This window comes from Protopterus annectens, chromosome 8.part0, assembly GCF_019279795.1.
Source record: "Protopterus annectens isolate FY-2018-M chromosome 8.part0, PAN1.0, whole genome shotgun sequence".
Classification (NCBI taxonomy): Eukaryota; Metazoa; Chordata; order Ceratodontiformes; family Protopteridae; genus Protopterus; species Protopterus annectens.
This window is the reverse complement of record NC_056741.1, coordinates 1,499,392,306-1,499,410,840: the sequence shown is the minus strand read 5'-3', so window position 1 is coordinate 1,499,410,840 and position 18,535 is coordinate 1,499,392,306. Positions and strand designations below refer to the sequence as shown.

Sequence of the window (18,535 nt, the reverse complement as noted above, 5' to 3'; positions counted from 1 at the left end):
GATGCCTCTTACATACCCCTGGCGCACTGACGTCAGGGAAGAAGCGACAGCAACTGACGCCGGACCAAGACTTTGGAATTTGGGCCGACTGCGGGACTGCCTGACGGCAGGATAACCCAAGTGTGATGACTGCAGCTGGGTAACACGATGAACATCACAAAGACACATTGGACACCTCTCTACAGATGTCAGAGATCTGAAACCTTTACCCACCTCTTGGTTGAAGTGTGTATGCTGCTCACCAGCTATTCAGCTAAAAAGTAAAAAAGGCAAGTGCCTCAACATCCACAATGCTTCTACTCCATATTGACCAAATAAAAAAGGAAGGGATTGTGAAAACAGAAAATGGATGAATAAATATAACTTTTTAATACAACTACTCAATCTATATTCAGTCTCATGTACTGCAGTCCATTAAAACATTTCCTGACCCCAAAATAATCAGCTTTGCTTTTACCTAGCCAGCTGGGCTCTTGAAAGTATAACCCTCAATGGGAACAATACATAAATTTCCCAGAGAATGTACAGCATGAGTTAAAATAAAAAAGACTGAAGGACTGACAGACTCCATGGAGACAAAGCACTCAAAACAGTTCAAGCTGTCCCCCGCACAGATGACTTCATCAGATAACTACCAGTATTCAAGTGCTTACTACAAGTAATTCAGACTGCTCCTCCTCAAAGACTGCTAAATGAGCATCTGAAAGTAGAAGTCAGCTCTTTGGCCAACTGCAATACTGTCAAAAAGGTCTCTTCTGTGAAAAAAAATTAATGAAAATCTGGGTTGCTACAAGGAGGGGAACACAGAGACTATTACAACAGAACAGAGAGTGAAAGTCTTCAAGATGGAGAGGAAGGGGGTGGGGGCTTCACCTCCTCCAACACAGTAATTTTAGTCCTTGCTGTGTTATTCTCCAATGCAGTTTAGGACTTTTTACTTTTATAAATACTCCTGCCGACCTTCTAATTCCTCCCTCAATTAGACTTCGCTCATTCATTCCCTTATACTAGGTATTTCTCATATGGGGGTGGAAGCATCTTGAGGAGTCATCAATCAAGCATACATAGGTTCATAGGTTTATACTAGGCTATCTGCCCTAAGGCATTTATAAGCCTAGCCCAAATTTGTGTGGCTTACGCCACCCCTTATATGAAAAAATACTGTGCCCATTAGTTTGTTGTGCCTCTGTCCAGCAGTGACACATGCGGATTGTTTGTGTCCTCACTAATACTCTGGCAATAACAGCATATTACAGAGGCCTTAACCCCTCCTACAGTCAGACATACAAACGATCTGCCTCACTGCAGAGACCAGTGTGTCCCTCAATGGGAATGGACTTTGCTGTGTAAATGTGAAGAGAGCTACAACCAAATCAGCTCTGTGGCCTAATGCCAACCTTTGGATATTGCTTGCAGTGTTGGTCCTCCTCTGAGGGACTGTGATACTGGATAGAGCTGGTACACCCTGTCCCTTTCAGGCATCCCCCATCCTCCCCATGCCAGCTCCAACAGACTCCTTATCTGATAATCAAACGGAGATATCTGGGCTGTAGTATGGGTTTTATCCCTTAACACAGTGTAGGTGTAATTTAGAATTTTATTGAATTTTTTTTTTTTTCCGTAATAAATAGCATTCAATCAGGTTAAGAGATCTACATCTACCAACACCTTATCGAATTATGCTGGATATCAGCTTTATTGAAGGTTATGCATTTCTGGCAATTACCTTTAACTATTCATTACCTACTTGCTACATAACCAGTGTACTATATTACCTACAGTAATCAGCTGAACTTATCAGCAGAAGGCTTGTATGATGAAAGCTTTATATTAATATTTCCAAAATTGTTTTAAAGGACTGAAAATATCTATATAAGAACACAAGGCAGTAGCAATTCAGAAGATACAACCCATACAGAGACATGATTATAACAGCATTTGTTGTACAGTCTTGGGCGATTAAGAACAATGGACTGTGGTACAACTTTAAAATTAAGAACCTTTAGCAGCATAAATGCCACTCACTGCCCATCTATTTCTCAATGAACAGCAAAATTATAGCAAGACAATTTTTTTATGTTGTACAAAATCATTCAGTAACACTGGTAATTTACTAAGAACATGTAACAGAAGCACAGCAGTTCTTAATTGGGGGGGGGGCTGTTTAAGCAGAACATGCAAACTTTTAAACACATAATGAAATAGGCTTATTACGGGAGCCACACAATACACAACTGCTGTGACTCCCCAGGTCTAAGTTTTGTGTACGAAGGGAGCATCAAGAAGACCGTTACAGAAACGCATCAGGTAGAACATGACAGGAACAAGGAAATGGCTTGGGTGAAGGAGGATGCAAGTTAAGGAACATTTATCATACAGACTGTAGAGTACAGCAGTCACTTCCACTGAGGATGGAAGACATCCCCACTCCATAGGAAATATGGGGACACAATTCATGACTCAAATTTAAGGATGGTTCCGAACATACCTTCTCGCAGTACTGACAGAAGTAGTCACGATTGGGCTTAATGATTGGCAGGGTTAACTCAGGAACTTCATCGATCCTCATTTCAGGATGCCGCTTAGACAAGTGATTCACCTGAAAAAATGCATACAGAAGTCAATTTAACAAGCACATCTATCTACAACAAAGTATTACAGAGTCTAAAAGCAATTTCTAAACATCTCTCCATAAGCACAAATTACAGTAGTGATACTTCTATCTTTTTAGAAAAGAAAGCCGGCAACATGGAAGATGTTTGCCTAAGAGTTTAGCAGCAAAGCATCAAAATAGTCAAGATTTACATCTCATTTCACCTAAAAATACATCTTATTGATGGCAATCATGCCTGCAAATACTAATAAAACTCGAGCACATTAGCGACCTCCAACCTTCATCCACTTTACCTTGTCAGTTTACTTCCTTAATCATTACACCCTTTAGTTGAAGGTTTTTATTTTTATTTATTTTTTTTTTTTATTCAAAACAATGTATTCGTGAAACATCATGTTGCCCACCACTGTCTGGGTCAGTCATATTCCTTTCTTAGCATTCCAACCATTTCACTTGGCAGCTTGGGAAAATCTCCATTTTCAGCTTTTGGTAAACTTACTAGATGATGCCTAGCCTAGGATTTTTTTTTTCAGAAGATCACAGATCTGATTCAGATCTCTCTGTCGTATACATTCTCTTTTTATGGAGACATTTAGAAGATTCAAAAACTTTTTCCTCAAATAATGTACAACACAGGCCCTGATGCTTCTCTCTGCTTCTCTCTTCTCAAACTGTTTCAAAGTTTATGTCATTACAAGGTACAGGTACTTCTCTAATGGAACCTGCTAACGTATATCTCCTAAGGCAATTTTTTGAACAAGAAACATCTTTATTAACTTATAACTTCATTTATATCAATGAAAACCATTTTGACACAATCTTAGTTGCAAGCATTTTACATTACAAACCATACTGACATAATTTTAGCTGCAAACTTATACATCACTTATTATCTACCCAATCATTATCAAACATTAAACAGCTCATTCAAATCTTGCCATCTTTTAAACCTCATTCCTTCCCCATATGTACTGCTCCCACAATTCCCCTCTTGTCCTATGTAATTTGCTCTTACCTTTATTCTAAAGATCCCAATTCCAGTTGTTTTACCTCTGTTACTATATTCACTACTGCTAGTACATTTGGTTTAGACTTTGATTTCCATTTTCTAGTAATTGTTTTTTTTGGCAGCCACCACAATTAGACTCAGCAAGGTCTTACTGTATATCTAGGTAGTTCTGATTCTGTATCATAGCTTAGAAAAATAATTTCCCTAGTTGCACCAATTTTCTCACCCAGTATCTCTGATAGAGTTGTCTGCAGGGAGTCTTTAAAGACTGCTAACTCATTGCAGAAAATATGTTCCCATTTCCCTCTTTCTTCCCCATCACACCTCCAACATTTGCTGTCTACCTGAGGAAAAATTCTCTGGAGTCTACTTGGGGTACAAAATTATCTATGTAAACATTTCAAAGTAAAAATCCTAAATCTTCTAGACTATTTTGCATATTTTGGAGACAAACAAATTTCTCATTGGTTTCTTTGTGAATTGCTTATCCAGTCTCTCTCCCCAATCCTTTCTAATCTCCTGATTGATTCTTATAGCTATCATACAATATTTTATGTGCACTAACTATTCCCTTTTTAATAGCAACTTCTGTTCTAGATTCTACTAGAAACTCTACCAGTCCTGGTGTTTCGTTTAGGACCCCCACCCCCCGATTTCCTTCTCTTTGCCTATACACTAATATCAATCCTCGATAGGGAAAGGCAATCTCTAACTTGCAGTCTAAATAAATTCCTGGAATCTTCCTATTCTATTACCTTACCCTCTCTAGTTATTTGCTCCCTATACCTTGGCTCCTTTACCAGTTTTCTCCAATAAATTCTGAAATAAATCATTCCCTTTCAGAGCTGTTTAAAATAAGTGAGATGCTGGAGGAATATATAAAGTTAAATGACAAAATACTGGAAAGAACAGAAAAAAATGTTTTAATTATCTACTTGGATGAGCTGATAAAACTGCAGAAATCAGAGACTGACAAAGAGAAGAGTGGTTGAATATGAGGTTTCTCAAGAAGAACCGTTCAAAAAAGTGTAGAGTTAAAAGACACAGCATGCAGAAAAAACATGATTTTCTGTTATACCAAAGAAACTGTTGGGAATAGACTATTAATTTTATGAAAATGAAGATAAGCAACTGGACTGGTATTCCACAGCAGATTTTTTAACTGCATAAGATATAAATACCAACTCTGGTGCTCCCTGAAAGGAGACTAATAGGGTATTGGGACTAAGCTGGACAACAAAGGCAAAAAGACAAAAATAGATGGGTTGAATAGATAAACAAACACACTGAAATGAAACACTGTGTATCCTCCAAACTGGATAAGAAAAAATCCAAGACTTAAAAACTGGGAACACCACAGTATTTGTGGAAAATCATTATTCACTGCACATTGGGCAAAAAAGAAGTAAGTTTATTACTGTAATCAGGGGATGTCAAGAGGAAGGTGTGGAATTCAAGTTGTTATATCCAGCTGTCTTTAGAGTACTTTTTTCCCTGGAGAATCAAATACATATTTGGATGCAGAAAAAGTTAAGCTGCAAATAAAGTTTATCTAGCAAAATGTGAGCCAACAAACTGAAGGGTATTCTGCTCCTCATTCCTCTGACAATAACAAAGATGTTATAGAGACCTTGCCAATGAAGCTGTTTCTATTGTTCTAAAGAAAAGTGAGTGAGTGAAAGAAAATAGCCAAGGAACCACTGAGAAAATTAGGAGTATTTTGAACTTAAACCAAAGACCGGAGTTGGGTAGTGAAGATGATGAGGAAAAAGATCAGCAATATTGTAAAATTAGAAATTAAATGGGAGAATTGCAATGTGTCATTTCCATAAGATGCAGATTAATATGAAAAATGTGTTTCTGCAAGATGCGGCTAAAAAGACAGGAAATGTGTTGACTGTGTTAAATTGGTGCTAGGACTCTAAAGCACATTTCTGACTTCGTCACTGAAGCTTAGAAGGACAACAAAGAGAGAATAAAGATGAAACTGAGAGTAAACAAAAATGTTATTCTTAGTAATACGTGTATAATAAAATTCTTGAAGTAAACTGTGCGTCTTGTTGTAACGTAATTCTGTACAGTATGCAGAGGTATTTTAAATATAAGGTAGGGGAGTGACATCACTGACTGTGAGTTGTGATAATGAAGTCAGAAAATACTTTTTCTTGACTGTTACATAGCTGGGGCTTATATTATAACAAGACAAAAGTCTGGATATAAGCAGTGCAATGTAATCATGGGCTGGAGAACATAAAACTGTACTGATCATACAAATACTGTTAACTTATGCTGCAAAAACAAGGGATTTTTTTCCTTTTTGAGCAAACAGACTAGAGAATGGAAAGCATGAAAAAATGGTAGCTTTCTAGCATTTGAACAAAAGCTGTTTCTTGCAATTGTAAAGCTATTAGCCATCTTATTCCACCAGTAGAAGCCTGCAGTTGGAGATAGTGTGCCTACAGATGCAGGCAATTAAGAAGTTAGTGAACCATGGACATTTGTACAAGAAACACTAATTAGTATTTGAAAGGCAAGAGGCAAGTAGTGCACAGAACATAAATGAAGTTGGAACCTAATGGAAGTGAACACTTTTGCAAGAAGATACATCCTCCAGTAGCCTTGGCTATTCAATATGAAATATAGCAATACTCAAGAGTAGCTAGTACACTTCTTCTTAAGGCGAAAATCAGTTAACTGAGTGCAAGTGTGCTGCTTTTCACAACTGGGAGGTAAAATGGAGATAGGAAAATGACAAATGGGATATGTGCAAAAAGGAACACAGCCTTGGACATGCACTTTCATTATGAATAAACCTAGTTCTAGAACAGGCAAACCCTGTAGGTATAAGATGTCTACTTCAAGTGACTTCTCCATATGGAAGAGGAATTTCCAATTTTGGGGACCCCTCAATCATACCACTGGATAACAATGGTAACCTTATCTTTAATGCCAGAGAGTAAACCTATCTGGACTTAACACTATTTCCATCACTAATGTTCACTCACCACATTAAGAGTCATTAACAAAACACTGTAACAAAGGTTCACTTGTATCAAACTCATAACTTCTCTCCTTCACATCTTGCCAGTCCCTAGCCTGTAATATCCTTGTACCAAAGTACGGGCTTGCTGCTTCTCATTTTTTACTCCAGTGCAAACACGCAAGCTATCTACACCACAATTAATAAAATATGCATATTTGCTCTGCTCTCCAGCCCCAGGACCACCACTGTGACATCCTTAAAGGTCAAAAGAAAAAAGCACTCCGATAGCTGCTGCTCGCCCACAAACTTCTTTAATAACACAGCAAAGCTCACCAAGTAAAAAATAACGCTGAACACAGTTCTCAGTAAGTTTTCGTCCAAGACTTCATTAGAATGGTTACAAACACAACTCCCTCCCATTTTATACAAAAAACACTTTACCAATAAAGCAATTAAAATAATAAATCAATTCATTAAGCTTTTTAACCTGCTTAACACAACCAAGAACTTGCTTGTGAACATAGTACTTAAACTGCTTAAAGTTGCTATAAAAACATTCCTACATATTTTGTTAAAAGCTAGTAATCCCTATTTATACACAGTCATAAACATTAAAAAAATCTGTGTTAAAATATATACATATATATATAGATATATATATATATATATATATATATATATATATATATGTATATATATATATATATATATATATGTGTGTTAAAACATATTAAACTGAAACATAGAGAATGCATATAAAAACAAAAAAGTTATGTACTCACCATAACATTCCATGTTGGTAGTCCATCTCGCACTTCATTTTTATATATGGGTTTGGAGCTGATCCTCAGTTCCGACTCGGCCGATTTACAAGCTGGAAGACTTCTGGTTGGCTTGTGGCTAAGCAGGTATCCCAAGGTGCACCAGTACAATCCCCAGATCTTGTTTCCTGCTCACTAGAATAACAACCATAAAAACAACCAATACTAAAGGGTCTCCAACCAAGGGCAACCAAATTATTACTTCCAGATCTTCCAGGGTGGGGGCAGGAGGGCGGGTTGGTAAAAATGAAGGGTGAGATGGACTACCAACATGGAACATTATAGTGAGTACATAACTTCTTTATGTTAGGTAGTCCGATCTCACCTTCAGTTTTACATATGGGACAGCGTCCCTAGTGCCTTGTTCTTGGGTGGCTCACTGGAAAATACTCTTGAGCATCATGGAGCCAAAGGATGCTCTACCCCTGGATGCCAAATCCAATTTGTAATGTGTAATAAAAGTGTGAGGGGTAGCCTAAGTAGCTGCTGCACAAATATTATCAAGTGGTACCCTCGCTTGAAAGGCTGAAGAGGTAGACAGCGACCTAGTAGAATGAGCCTTGATCCTGTAGGGTAAAGGTTTGCCCTCCAAGCTATAGATAAAGGCTATACAACTGGAAATCCAACTAGACAGTGTCACTTTAGAAACTGGTAAGCCCAATCTAGAGTCAGAAAAGGAAATTAATAATTGATCCAATTTCCTGAAACCCTTAGTCCGCTGTAGATAAAAACGTAGTTGTCTACAAACGTCTAGCCGATGAAAACGGTACTCAGCTGCATTACAGTGGTTAGGGAAGAAAACTGGGAGTTCTATTGCTTGGTTTAAGGTAGCATTAGAATAAACTGTGAGGACAAAGGAGGGATTAGTAAGCAATGACACCCTGTCTTTGTGAAAAATCAAATATGGTGGCTTAATAGACAAGGCCTGTAGCTCCGATACCCGTCTAGCTGATGTGATAGCTACCAAAAACAAGGTCTTCCAAGACAAAAATTTTAGAGAAGATGAGTAGGAAAGTTCAAAGGGAGGAGAGATGTCAATTTGGACAACACAAAATTTAAATCCTAAGAAGCCACTGGTTCCTGCAGAGGTAATCTCAATAGTGTGGCCCCTTTCAAAAAGGTTTTGTATAGCTTATGAGACATTAAGTTGGTATCTGGAAAACCTAAGTGAAAATGAGGAATCGCCGCCAATTGGACTCTGATAGTGGCAGCGGCAGATCCTTGCTGAAAAAGCTCAGAAAGAAAATCCAGAATCACAGGGATAGAAGCAGTGTATGGATCTACATTCATTCTCTGTGCCCAAATAGAAAATCTTTTCCATTTACTGCCATACAGCCTCCTAGTTGAAGGTCTATGGGAGGCCATAAGAATATGTGACACTGAGGATGATACATCATTAAGCCTGACTAGGGATGGAACTGGAGCAGCCACGCTGTCAATTTGAGGGTGTGGATTGAGGGGTGTAGTGAACCCGACATGTGAGTCAATAGATCTGGAGCTGGGTCAGGAATCCAAGGATCATCCAGGAGGAGAGGCTCGAGGAAGGGGAACCAGACCTGACGAGGCCAGTAAGGAGCAATGAGGATCAACTTGCTTCCCAGCCGACTGGCTTTCTGAATCACTTTAGAAATGAGAGGGATTGGAGGAAAGGTATACAGAAGTCCTATGGGCCAATCATGAGCCAGAGCGTCTCTGGGAGTCTCCCCCAGAGGGGGAATGAGGGAAAAACAGCTGCTGCATTTGATACTGACTGGACTGGCAAAAAGGTAGCAGCAAGACTGTCCCCATTTCTGGAAAATCTGATCCACTGTTTCCCATTTCAGAGACCACTCGTGAGGCATTAGGATTGCCTGGCTGAGCATGTCGGCTATCACTCTGGTCGTCCCTGGAATGTGCGTTGCAACCAGAAATCAATGGGAAGAAATCGCCCATTCCCAAACTCGCATGGCCTCTTGACAGAGTGGGTATGATCTGGTACCTCCCTGTTTGTTGATATACCAAAAGTACACTTGTGTACACTTACCATAAATGTAGATGTTCGAGTGTATTCACTGTTGCAGTCATTACATTTGGGTAATCTGCTGGCAGGTTGCCCTCAGTCGGTATGAATAACAAAGTCTTAGGTCCTGCATCGGTTGCTGTCTCCTCTTCCATGACGTCAGGTCGTCTGGGGTATAAAACATGCAGCCAATGCCATTTTAATCAGTTTTTCTTGCCCCAGATGTCAGGTGCCCCCCAAATGGGGAGCAAAAATATATATATATAAACTGTAAATATATAAATGCACCTTAGAAACATAAAATTTACCTTCAAATAAAAGCAAATACACCACAAAGGCTTTTGAGTATAGTGAAGGAAAGTAGCAGCTTCTAGAATGTCTCTGGTAGGGACTCCTCAGAGGAAAGCTGCTGAAGTAGAGGCAGCCCTGGTGGAATGGGATCTGATCCCCGTGGGCACAGATTTAACATGGTGCAAGTAGCAGAAACGAATGCAATGGCTTATCCACTTAGAAATAGTCTGCTTTGATATAGCCTTCCCCTCTGATCCTGTAAATGCTACCAGTAGTTGCTCAGACTTTAAGAGATTTTGTCCTGTTTAAGTAGAATCTTAGTTGTCTGTGTACATCCAATGAATGCAGAATCCGATCCCCCTTGTTCTGCGGATTTGGGAAAAAAGTTGGCAGGTGAATGGTCTGGTTAAGAGCCACACTGGATACCACCTTAGGCATAAAAGAAGGATTGGTCCTGAGGGCCACCCTGTCCGGGTAAAAAATAATGAAAGGCTCCACTGCCATGAGAGCCTGTAGTTCTGAAACCCTTCTAGCTGAAGTGACTGCCAAAAAAAAAGCTGTCTTCCAAGAAAGAAATTTTATATCTGCAGTAGCTGCTGGTTCAAAAGGAGGCAGTGTGAGTTTTTCCAGCATAAAATTGAGCTCTATTGGTAGGCCTTAAATTTTTGGCCCCACTGAGATACCGTTTTAGCAGTGGATGGGAAAAGAGGGGAGGCTCTGTGTTGTAATGAGCCAAGATGGCAGAGGCATGGATTTTTATTGAAGAAAAAGATAGGGCCTTGTCAAGCATCTCAGTTAAGTATTGTAAAATCTGAGGAATATTGGGCTTTGCTGTGTCTATTCCTTGTACTTGGTTCCAAGCACAGAATCTCTTCCATTTATCAGCATAAGATTTTCCAGTACTAGGCCTTCTGGCTTCCAAAATGACATCCATCACAGGTTTACGGAGATATGTGGTTTGAATAATTAGTTGATTAGCCATGCTGCAAGATTGAGAGTTTGGAGCGGAGTGTGCAGAATTTGATAGTTCTGATGAGACAATAGATGAGGTGTTTGAGGCAAGTACCACGGAGGAAGGTGTGACATATTCCTTAGAAGCGGGTACCAGTGTTGGTGAGGCCAGTCCAGAGCAATTAGAATCATTTTTGTTTTTTCCTGTCTGACTTTTAGTAAGAACTTGGAGAGTAGAGGCAAAGAGGGAAATGCATAGACTGACAGGTTTTTTCCAGCTGAAGGTTAGGGCATCCACTTTCCATGCTTTTTTGTGATGATTTCTTGTGCAGAATTTGTCCATCTGATAGTTTTGGGGAGAGGCAAATAGATCTATGTCTGGGCTTCCCCATTTCTGTGTTAACATGCTGAAGATTTGTGGATCCAGTTTCCATTCGTGCGGGTCCATAAGATTTCTGCTTATGTTGTCTGCCAGAGTATTTTGCTTTTCTGGCAGGAATTGAGCTTGAAGATGTATTTGGTAAGTCAAGGCTGTGTTCCACAAGGCCATTGCTAGTCTGCAAAGGGGGGTAGGAATGGGTACCCCCCTGTTTGTTTATGTACCAGATAACTGTGGTGTTGTCTTGTCTTTATCAGTAGTCGTCCTGGATGAAGCAAGTCCCTGAAGGCTGTCAGAGCATTCTGAACAGCTAGCATTTCTTTCTGGTTGATATGTAGATGCATTTGGTTTGGGCTCCATTTGCCCTGAATGCATCTCCCTGCCAGGTGGGCCCCCCAAGCATAGTCTGATGCGTCTGTAGTTAGGGTTTGGGTGGCAGGGGGTAGAGTGAATGACAGTCCTTTGTTTTGGTGAGATGTCTCTGCCCACCAAAGAAACTCCTGTTGTAGGCAGGGAATGAGAGGAATCATTGTTTCCAGGCTGTGACAATGTTGACTCCATAAACTTTTTAGTTACCATTGAAGTTTCCTCATATGCAGTCTCGCATATGGAATTAGTAGAATGCAGGATGCCATGAACCCCAAAGCCTGCAGAATTTGTCTTGCAGATAATTGGGCTTTTGTTGCTATTTGTTTGAAGTATGTTGTCAATTGCATTTGTTTGTCTGGCGTGAGGTAAGCCATCTGGGCAGTTGTATTCAAGCTTGCACCCAGGAATGTAATTATTTGAGAGGGTACCAGTTGTGATTTCTTTTCATTGACGGTGTACCCTAGGTTTACTAGAAGCCTTTTTACAAACGCCAGATGTTGAAGAATAGTGTCCTTGTCCTCTGCCTGAATGAGACAATCGTCCAGATAATGATAAATTTGAATGTTTCTCTGTCTGCAAAATTCAATTACTGGTGCCAGGCACTTTGTAAAGACCCTAGGTGCAGTAGAGAAGCCAAAGGGTAGTGCAGAGAATTGGTAATGCAAAAAAACCTGCTTTGAAGCGGAGGTATCTTCTGCATGATTCCCTTATTGGGATATGCAGGTATGCCTCTTTTAAGTCTAGAGTTACTAACCAGGCATTCTTGCCTAGCATAGGCAGTAGCTGTTGTAAAGTCAGCATTTTGAATTTTGCAATGTCCAGGAAAGTGTTCGGAATCAATAAGTCCAGTATTGGACGCCATGATTTGTCTTTTCTGGGTACCAGGAAAAGTCTTGAATAAAATCCTTGTCCTTTTTCCTTTTCTGGTACCAGTTGAATAGCCCCCATATCCACGAGGGACATGACTTGTTTCTGGGCCTCTGCCCACTGGTTTGGTGGCAGATCTGGCCATCCGTTTGAAATTGGCAAAGTATGGAAATGAAATCTGTACCCCTGTGATACTATGTTTAATACCCACTTGTCCTGGGTAATTAACTGCCAATTTTGAGCATGAAGTGCTAGTTTTCCCCCCAAGGGGGCTGCCAAAAGATAAGTGCTTGGAGATGATAGAGGAAAGTCATTGAGACTGCTTACTGTAGGGTTGTGCTTTGTTACCTCCAGATTTGGAGGTGGAGGCACCCCATTGCTTTGACCTGTAAGATCCCTGTGATTGATATCTGGAGCCTTCTGAGCGCCTGGGTTTGCAATGAGTGGCTCTTTTGGACACAGGAAAGGACCAGTTCTTAGTAGGCCAGTGCCTACTGAACCTGGGTGGCTGTACTTGCAAGCAATCTTTTACAGTTTGCATAGATTTGGCTTTGTCTTCCATTTCCTTTAAAACCTCTTCTGCATTATTACCAAACAGACTATCATGCTGTAAAGAGGCATCCCACAATTTAGCTTTAACATGATCAGGCAGATTTTGCTCCTTGAGCCAGGCATGCCTTCTTATCACAGATCCAGTTATGGCAGCCCTGCAAGAGGCCTCCAAGGAATCAAAACCACATTGCAAAGTATGCTTTCCAACCTGTTCTGCTGAATGCAATAAATCTTGTAACTCTATTTTCCACACAATCAGAAATCAACATCATTTTCTGTTTCAGTAAGCCCATAACATGCTGTGGATATTTAAGCATATGAAACTGGCAGTTTAAAGCCCTGATTGCCAAGGTTGCAGACGTATAAACCTTCTTACCCCATCTATCCAGCACCCTGAAATCTCTATCAGAGGAAGTAGGATTTTTGGCTGTAGAAGCCTTAACACCCTTGGGACCCTGAGAAATAGTCTCAGGATCAGCAGCAGGATTTCTGAAAAGAAATTTGTGGGAGTCAGGAACCCTGTAATATCTGTATGGCTTACTAGGAGCCATGCTTGATTCCGAGAACACATCACCAACAATTTCTGATACAGTAGGGTATAGCCAAAGGCCTATGCTGAGGAAGGAGAAGGAAATCCCTAAGCCTCTTTTTTGATTCAGAGAAGTTCTGACTCTCCCAGTGAAAATGTTCCCTTAAAGTATGCAAAGTCTCTCCAAAAGAGTAATCCTCAGGAGGAGATGCAGATGGGATGGATTCCTCTGCATCAGAATCCTCATAAGGTGGAATAGAAAATTCCTTATCAGAAGAGGAATCAGAAGAAATGGAAACCTAATCTGAAGATTCATAATCAGTGCCTTGCCTAGGCCTCTTAGTGGGTTGGGGGTGGGGGTGGGGGTTTGGGAACCCCTGATCAAGGTAATTAAATCCTCAGCCATTTTGATCATTTGTTTTAGGCATAGGGACCTGAGCACGTGGCTCATGCATCGCTTTTTAGACACAGAAGTTGTTTTTGACCTTGTTTTTGTTGATGGAGTCGGTTTAATATAAAAGTGTTGAGGCCTGAAAACACCCTCAGAAGTCGGTGCCTGCTCAGCGGCTCCGGACCCATCCAAGGGAGAGACATCCGCAGGTTCAATACTTTGCGAATCTCGCGGCATACCGGACTCCGAATGGTAGAGGCCTGCGACTCAAAAGTAGCAGGTATCAGGGGCTGCAAAAGCGCCTCACTGAGTACCGGCGACTGGCTTAGGAGAAGCTCCGTCGTCGGTTTTGGACCTTGACGGTCTGTCTCTGTCTTTTTCCTTGCATTTTTTGTGAACTCCGGTAGTCGGATTGCTAACCGACGACATTTCAGGGTAGTTAAATCTTGAATCAAAATATTTAGAAGCAAAAATATACCAACGCTTAATAGTGCGTTGGTTAAATTTAGCACAAAACCGACAGCAAAGCACGCTGTGATCAAGGCCTAGGCAAGGAATACAGTACAAATGAAAATCCTTATGAGGTATTTGCTTCCCACAAGTAATGCAATTATTAACTTTTACTGACATCGGTAAGCAGCAAGAAAAAGTTTCCCCAACGGGGTACTTAGCTTTAGTTTGAAGACTTCGGTTCTGAAACTCGAAAAAGAAAATTTCAGGAGTCAGCCGACGGGCACTTGCGAACTGCTTCTGCTTCGGGCACCGCGCGGCAAGAAAGACTGATTAAAATGGCGTTGGCTGCATGTTTTATACCCCTGACGACCTGACGTCATAGAAGAGGAGACAGCAACCGACGCAGGACCCAAGACTTTGTTATTCAGACCGACTGAGGGCAACCTGCCAGCAGATTACCCAAATGTAATGACTGCAACAGTGAAACACAAAGAACATCCACCGACATGTTGTCTGTTTGTATCGCAATTTCCCCTAGAGGAAAAAGGTCTTGAAATGCTTGCAATGCTAGAAGCACCGCCCTCATCAGAACATTGATATGCAGATGAGCCTCGTGTTCTTGCCATGTGCCTTGGACAGTCCTGCCGAGACAATGCCCCCCTCACCCGATCTGGGAGGCGTCCGTGGTCACACTGGCAACGGGTTGGGCCGGAACAAAGGGGGCACCCGTGATCAGTTGATTGGGAGCTATCCACCAAAGAAGGTCCTTCTTGCATGATTCCGTCAGCAGGATAGGATGACTCAATGGGAGAGATTGGAAGGACCACTGGGAAGACAGAAGCCACTGGAGACTTCTCATATGCAACCTGGCTAATGGTACCAATAGAATTGTGGAAGCCATAGTCCCGAGGAGCTGCAGAACCCACTTCGCTCTGACTTTTTGCAATGGGAGAAAACATTGAACTTGTGAGATTAAGTTCTCTGCCCTTTCGGCGGGGAGATGAGCTGTCATGTTCACTGTGTCTACCTCTGCGCCTATAAAAATCACAGACTGAGAGGGCAATAATGCAGATTTTTTCCACTTTATGGAGATCCCTAACTGAGCACAAATTTGAATCGCGGCGTCCCTGTTTTGGAGTAGATGCCTGGTGGGGGCGGTCAAGAGCCAGTTGCCAAATACGGAAACACCTGGAATCCCTGACGTCTCAGATGAGCTGTCACTACTGCCATGCATTTAGTGAACACCCTGGGGGCTGTGGTGAAACCAAAGGGGAAAAATGCGAAACTGATAGTGACTGGCTCCCAGCCGGAAGTGTAGATGGCTTCTGGACGCCTTGTCCATTTTTATGTGGTAGTAGGCGTCCTGAAGATCCAGACAGCACATCCAAAAGTCTTTCCCTAACAACGGGAGTATAGACTGCAGTGTTACCACATGAAACTTGTCCTTCACTGAATCGTTCAATCTGCTAGGTCCAATACTGGCCTCCAATCTCCAGTTTGATTTGGAACTAAAAAGAACCTGGAGTAAGTTCCAGATCCTATCTGGTCTGCTGGGACGGGCTGGATGACTCTTTTTACAAGCAACTTGTTGATCAAAACAGTTGCCTGATCCCTGTGATTGGGTGGTACATCTGGGATCCTTTTGGGAACAAACGGTGATAGGGAAAAGGGTATGATATAGCATCTAACAACTCTTTGTACCCACTTGTCTTGGGTGACATTTAGACAGGCTTCTTGGTACAAAGAAATGCGACCCCCGACCGGCCCCAGGGAAGCGCAGTCGGGCTCCACATCAGGAGCGCTGATAAGGCCATCCTCGAAAGGAATCACGGCCTTGTTGGTATTGCGGACCACCCCTGCCTCTAGGGCGATGTCTGCCATTTCCTCCTCCTCTGCCTCTGAAAGAGGATTCACCCTGTGCATTAGGAAAGACCCTCTGGGACTTCTTGAACCACATTTTACTGCCCCTTTGACCCTTGGGGTATGGTCTGGAAGGGACAGTAAAACGCACTCCCATGGCAGAAAGCGTCTTTCCTTCTTGCTCACACCGAGTGAGTGTATCCTTCACCTTGGAACCAAACAATGAGGAACCATCAAACGGGGCATTGGTGAAAGTAGACTTGAACGGTTCCACAAAATTACATAAGCGCATCCAGGAGTGGCGTCTCAAGGCAACTCCGGAACCCGCTGCTCTACTCACTCCAGCCGCAGCATAAGAAGTAAGTTGCATGGAGGAGTTAACCACAGAATTTAAGGTGGACAACTGAGTAGAAATCTTGTCAGGAACTCCCTCAGTACACGCACCTTGTATGGAATCTCCTAACTCCTTGAGGAGATCCCTCTGCAACCTTGTGAGGTGCATGAGATAGTTCAGTGATCGAAGGGTAAAGGCCACTGAACTAAAAATATGCTTCCCAAATCTGTCCATCTTTCGAGACTCCTTGTTTGGCGGATGAACAGATGAAGAGGTCTCCGCTAAGTCTCTCTTCGTGGCCGCTGCCACCACCATGGTATCTACGGGAACGCCCTTGGACAAGAACTCGTTACCAGGAGGGGTAGACAAGAAATTATTTGGTCTCCTGGGGACTGGCTCCATGGTGTCAGGAGTATCCCACGCCTTTCGACTAACTAGATCCATCAGTTCGTCAAAAGGTGGGGACACCCAAGAGGCAGAGGGTTGAGACCCGAAAGTCTTCAGGTACACAGACTCCTCATCAGAAGGGTTAACAGTGGCCCAGTCGCATCTCTGCCCCAGGATCTCTAAAATGTCCACAAAGGAGACATCATCAGAGGACGACTTGGGGGACCCTTCCGACTCCTCGAGGTCAGTGTCCGATGTCAAAGACTCATCCTGGGAGTCAATATGTTTCCTCTTACATAACCTCTTCTGGGGAGGCTCCTCAGAAAGATATTCCGGGGAAGCCTCAGAAGAGTGGGGGCCACCAGCTGATGGCTCCTGAGGCTGCGGGGGTCTCTGCTGTCTCAAGAGAGAGTAGGGGATGAGACTGAAGTGGGTGCTCTCGGGGGAAGAGTGCTGGTGCCACTGGTAGGGGCTGGAGAATGTGACAGAACGCTCCTCATCATCTCAAATGCCGACCTCTCTGGCTCCGAAGACCTCCCACTCTCTCAAGAGATGCGGGTCGGCGCCGGAGCCAGAGCTGTCGGCTCCAAGACAGATGCAGGGTTCTAGCTCACCCTGGCCGAAGCACCGAGAGGAAGGCTCCGAACCGAAGAAGATAGATTCCAACCCTCCTTGTCGGTGCCGACAGGAGAGCTTCGGCCCCTGGACACGACAGACGGCACCGAGCGTGTCGGAGCTGAACCCAGCTCCAAGGCAGCAACAAGTTGAGTTGCAGCTGGCATTTCCCCTGTTGGTACCAAGCACTCCAGCTCCAAAAGGCCAGTATGGCTTGTAGGAGGAATAGCAGACAAGGGCAAAGCTGGGCCAAGTGGCGGAGCCAACAATAATTTTGGTAAGGCAGATGACTTCAGGAGTCTCAGCACTACCCTCTCCACATATTCTTCTGAAAGGCTCCTGGAAGACATAGTTGGGGATCTTGACCTGGAGGGCACTGGAGACTTAACTGTTATGGAAACCAGTAGGGAGCTTACAGACTGGCTCAGAGTAGCAGTGTCAACTGCTGTATCAATAGGTTCAGAGATCGGTTCCGAAACACCTGTAACCGACTCTGACACCACCATAATGCTCTCCTTTGGCTCCGAAGGCTGAGGAGTCGAAGAGGCAGATTTGGATTGTTTTGACTGTTCAGGAGATGGCTCCGAAACACCAGCCGATGCCGGAGAAGGCCTTTTTGAGGATTTTGATTTCCCAGACTTAGAGGAAGCTGAAGAACTAGATAGTGCTTCCTCAAAGCATGGTTTCAAGAGACCCTTGAGTATGAGTTTGTTCTTTCTCTCCTGTAACACCCTAGGAGAGAAAGCATGACAGAACAAACATGACTCCCGTAAGTGGATGGCCCCTAGGCAGTAGACACAGCTACTGTGGCCTTCCATTAAGGACATCTTTTGGGAGCATTTCATGCACTTTTTGATTCAGAGGGTTTATGCTCCTTACTTTCCTTGAACATATTACACACACACACATCCCAGAGAGATTGAAAATGAGAAAAAGAAGGAGGACTAGGTCCTCTAACTAAAACGGGCCTAGCCCTAAGAAGGAGTTACATGAGGACTAGGTCCTCTAACTTAAACGGGCCTAGCCTAGTGTAGAGAAAGCTAGCTAAAGGAGTTACACAAGGACTAGGTCCTCTAACTTAAATGGGCCTAGCCTGGTGAAGTGAAACTAGGTCTTCTAACGTAAACAGAC

At 42.6% G+C, this 18,535-nt stretch overlaps 1 protein-coding gene across 2 annotated transcripts in view; it reads right to left on the bottom strand.

Moving 5' to 3' along the window:
* Window positions 1-18,535, bottom strand: part of PRDM10 (PR/SET domain 10) — a 1,088,540-nt gene that overhangs the window by 335,544 nt on the left and 734,461 nt on the right. For both annotated transcript variants that reach the window (XM_044081083.1, XM_044081084.1), the window contains one exon: window positions 2,489-2,599. In XM_044081083.1, coding sequence (XP_043937018.1) covers window positions 2,489-2,599 — 111 coding nt within the window. The remainder of the gene's footprint in view (window positions 1-2,488; window positions 2,600-18,535) is intronic.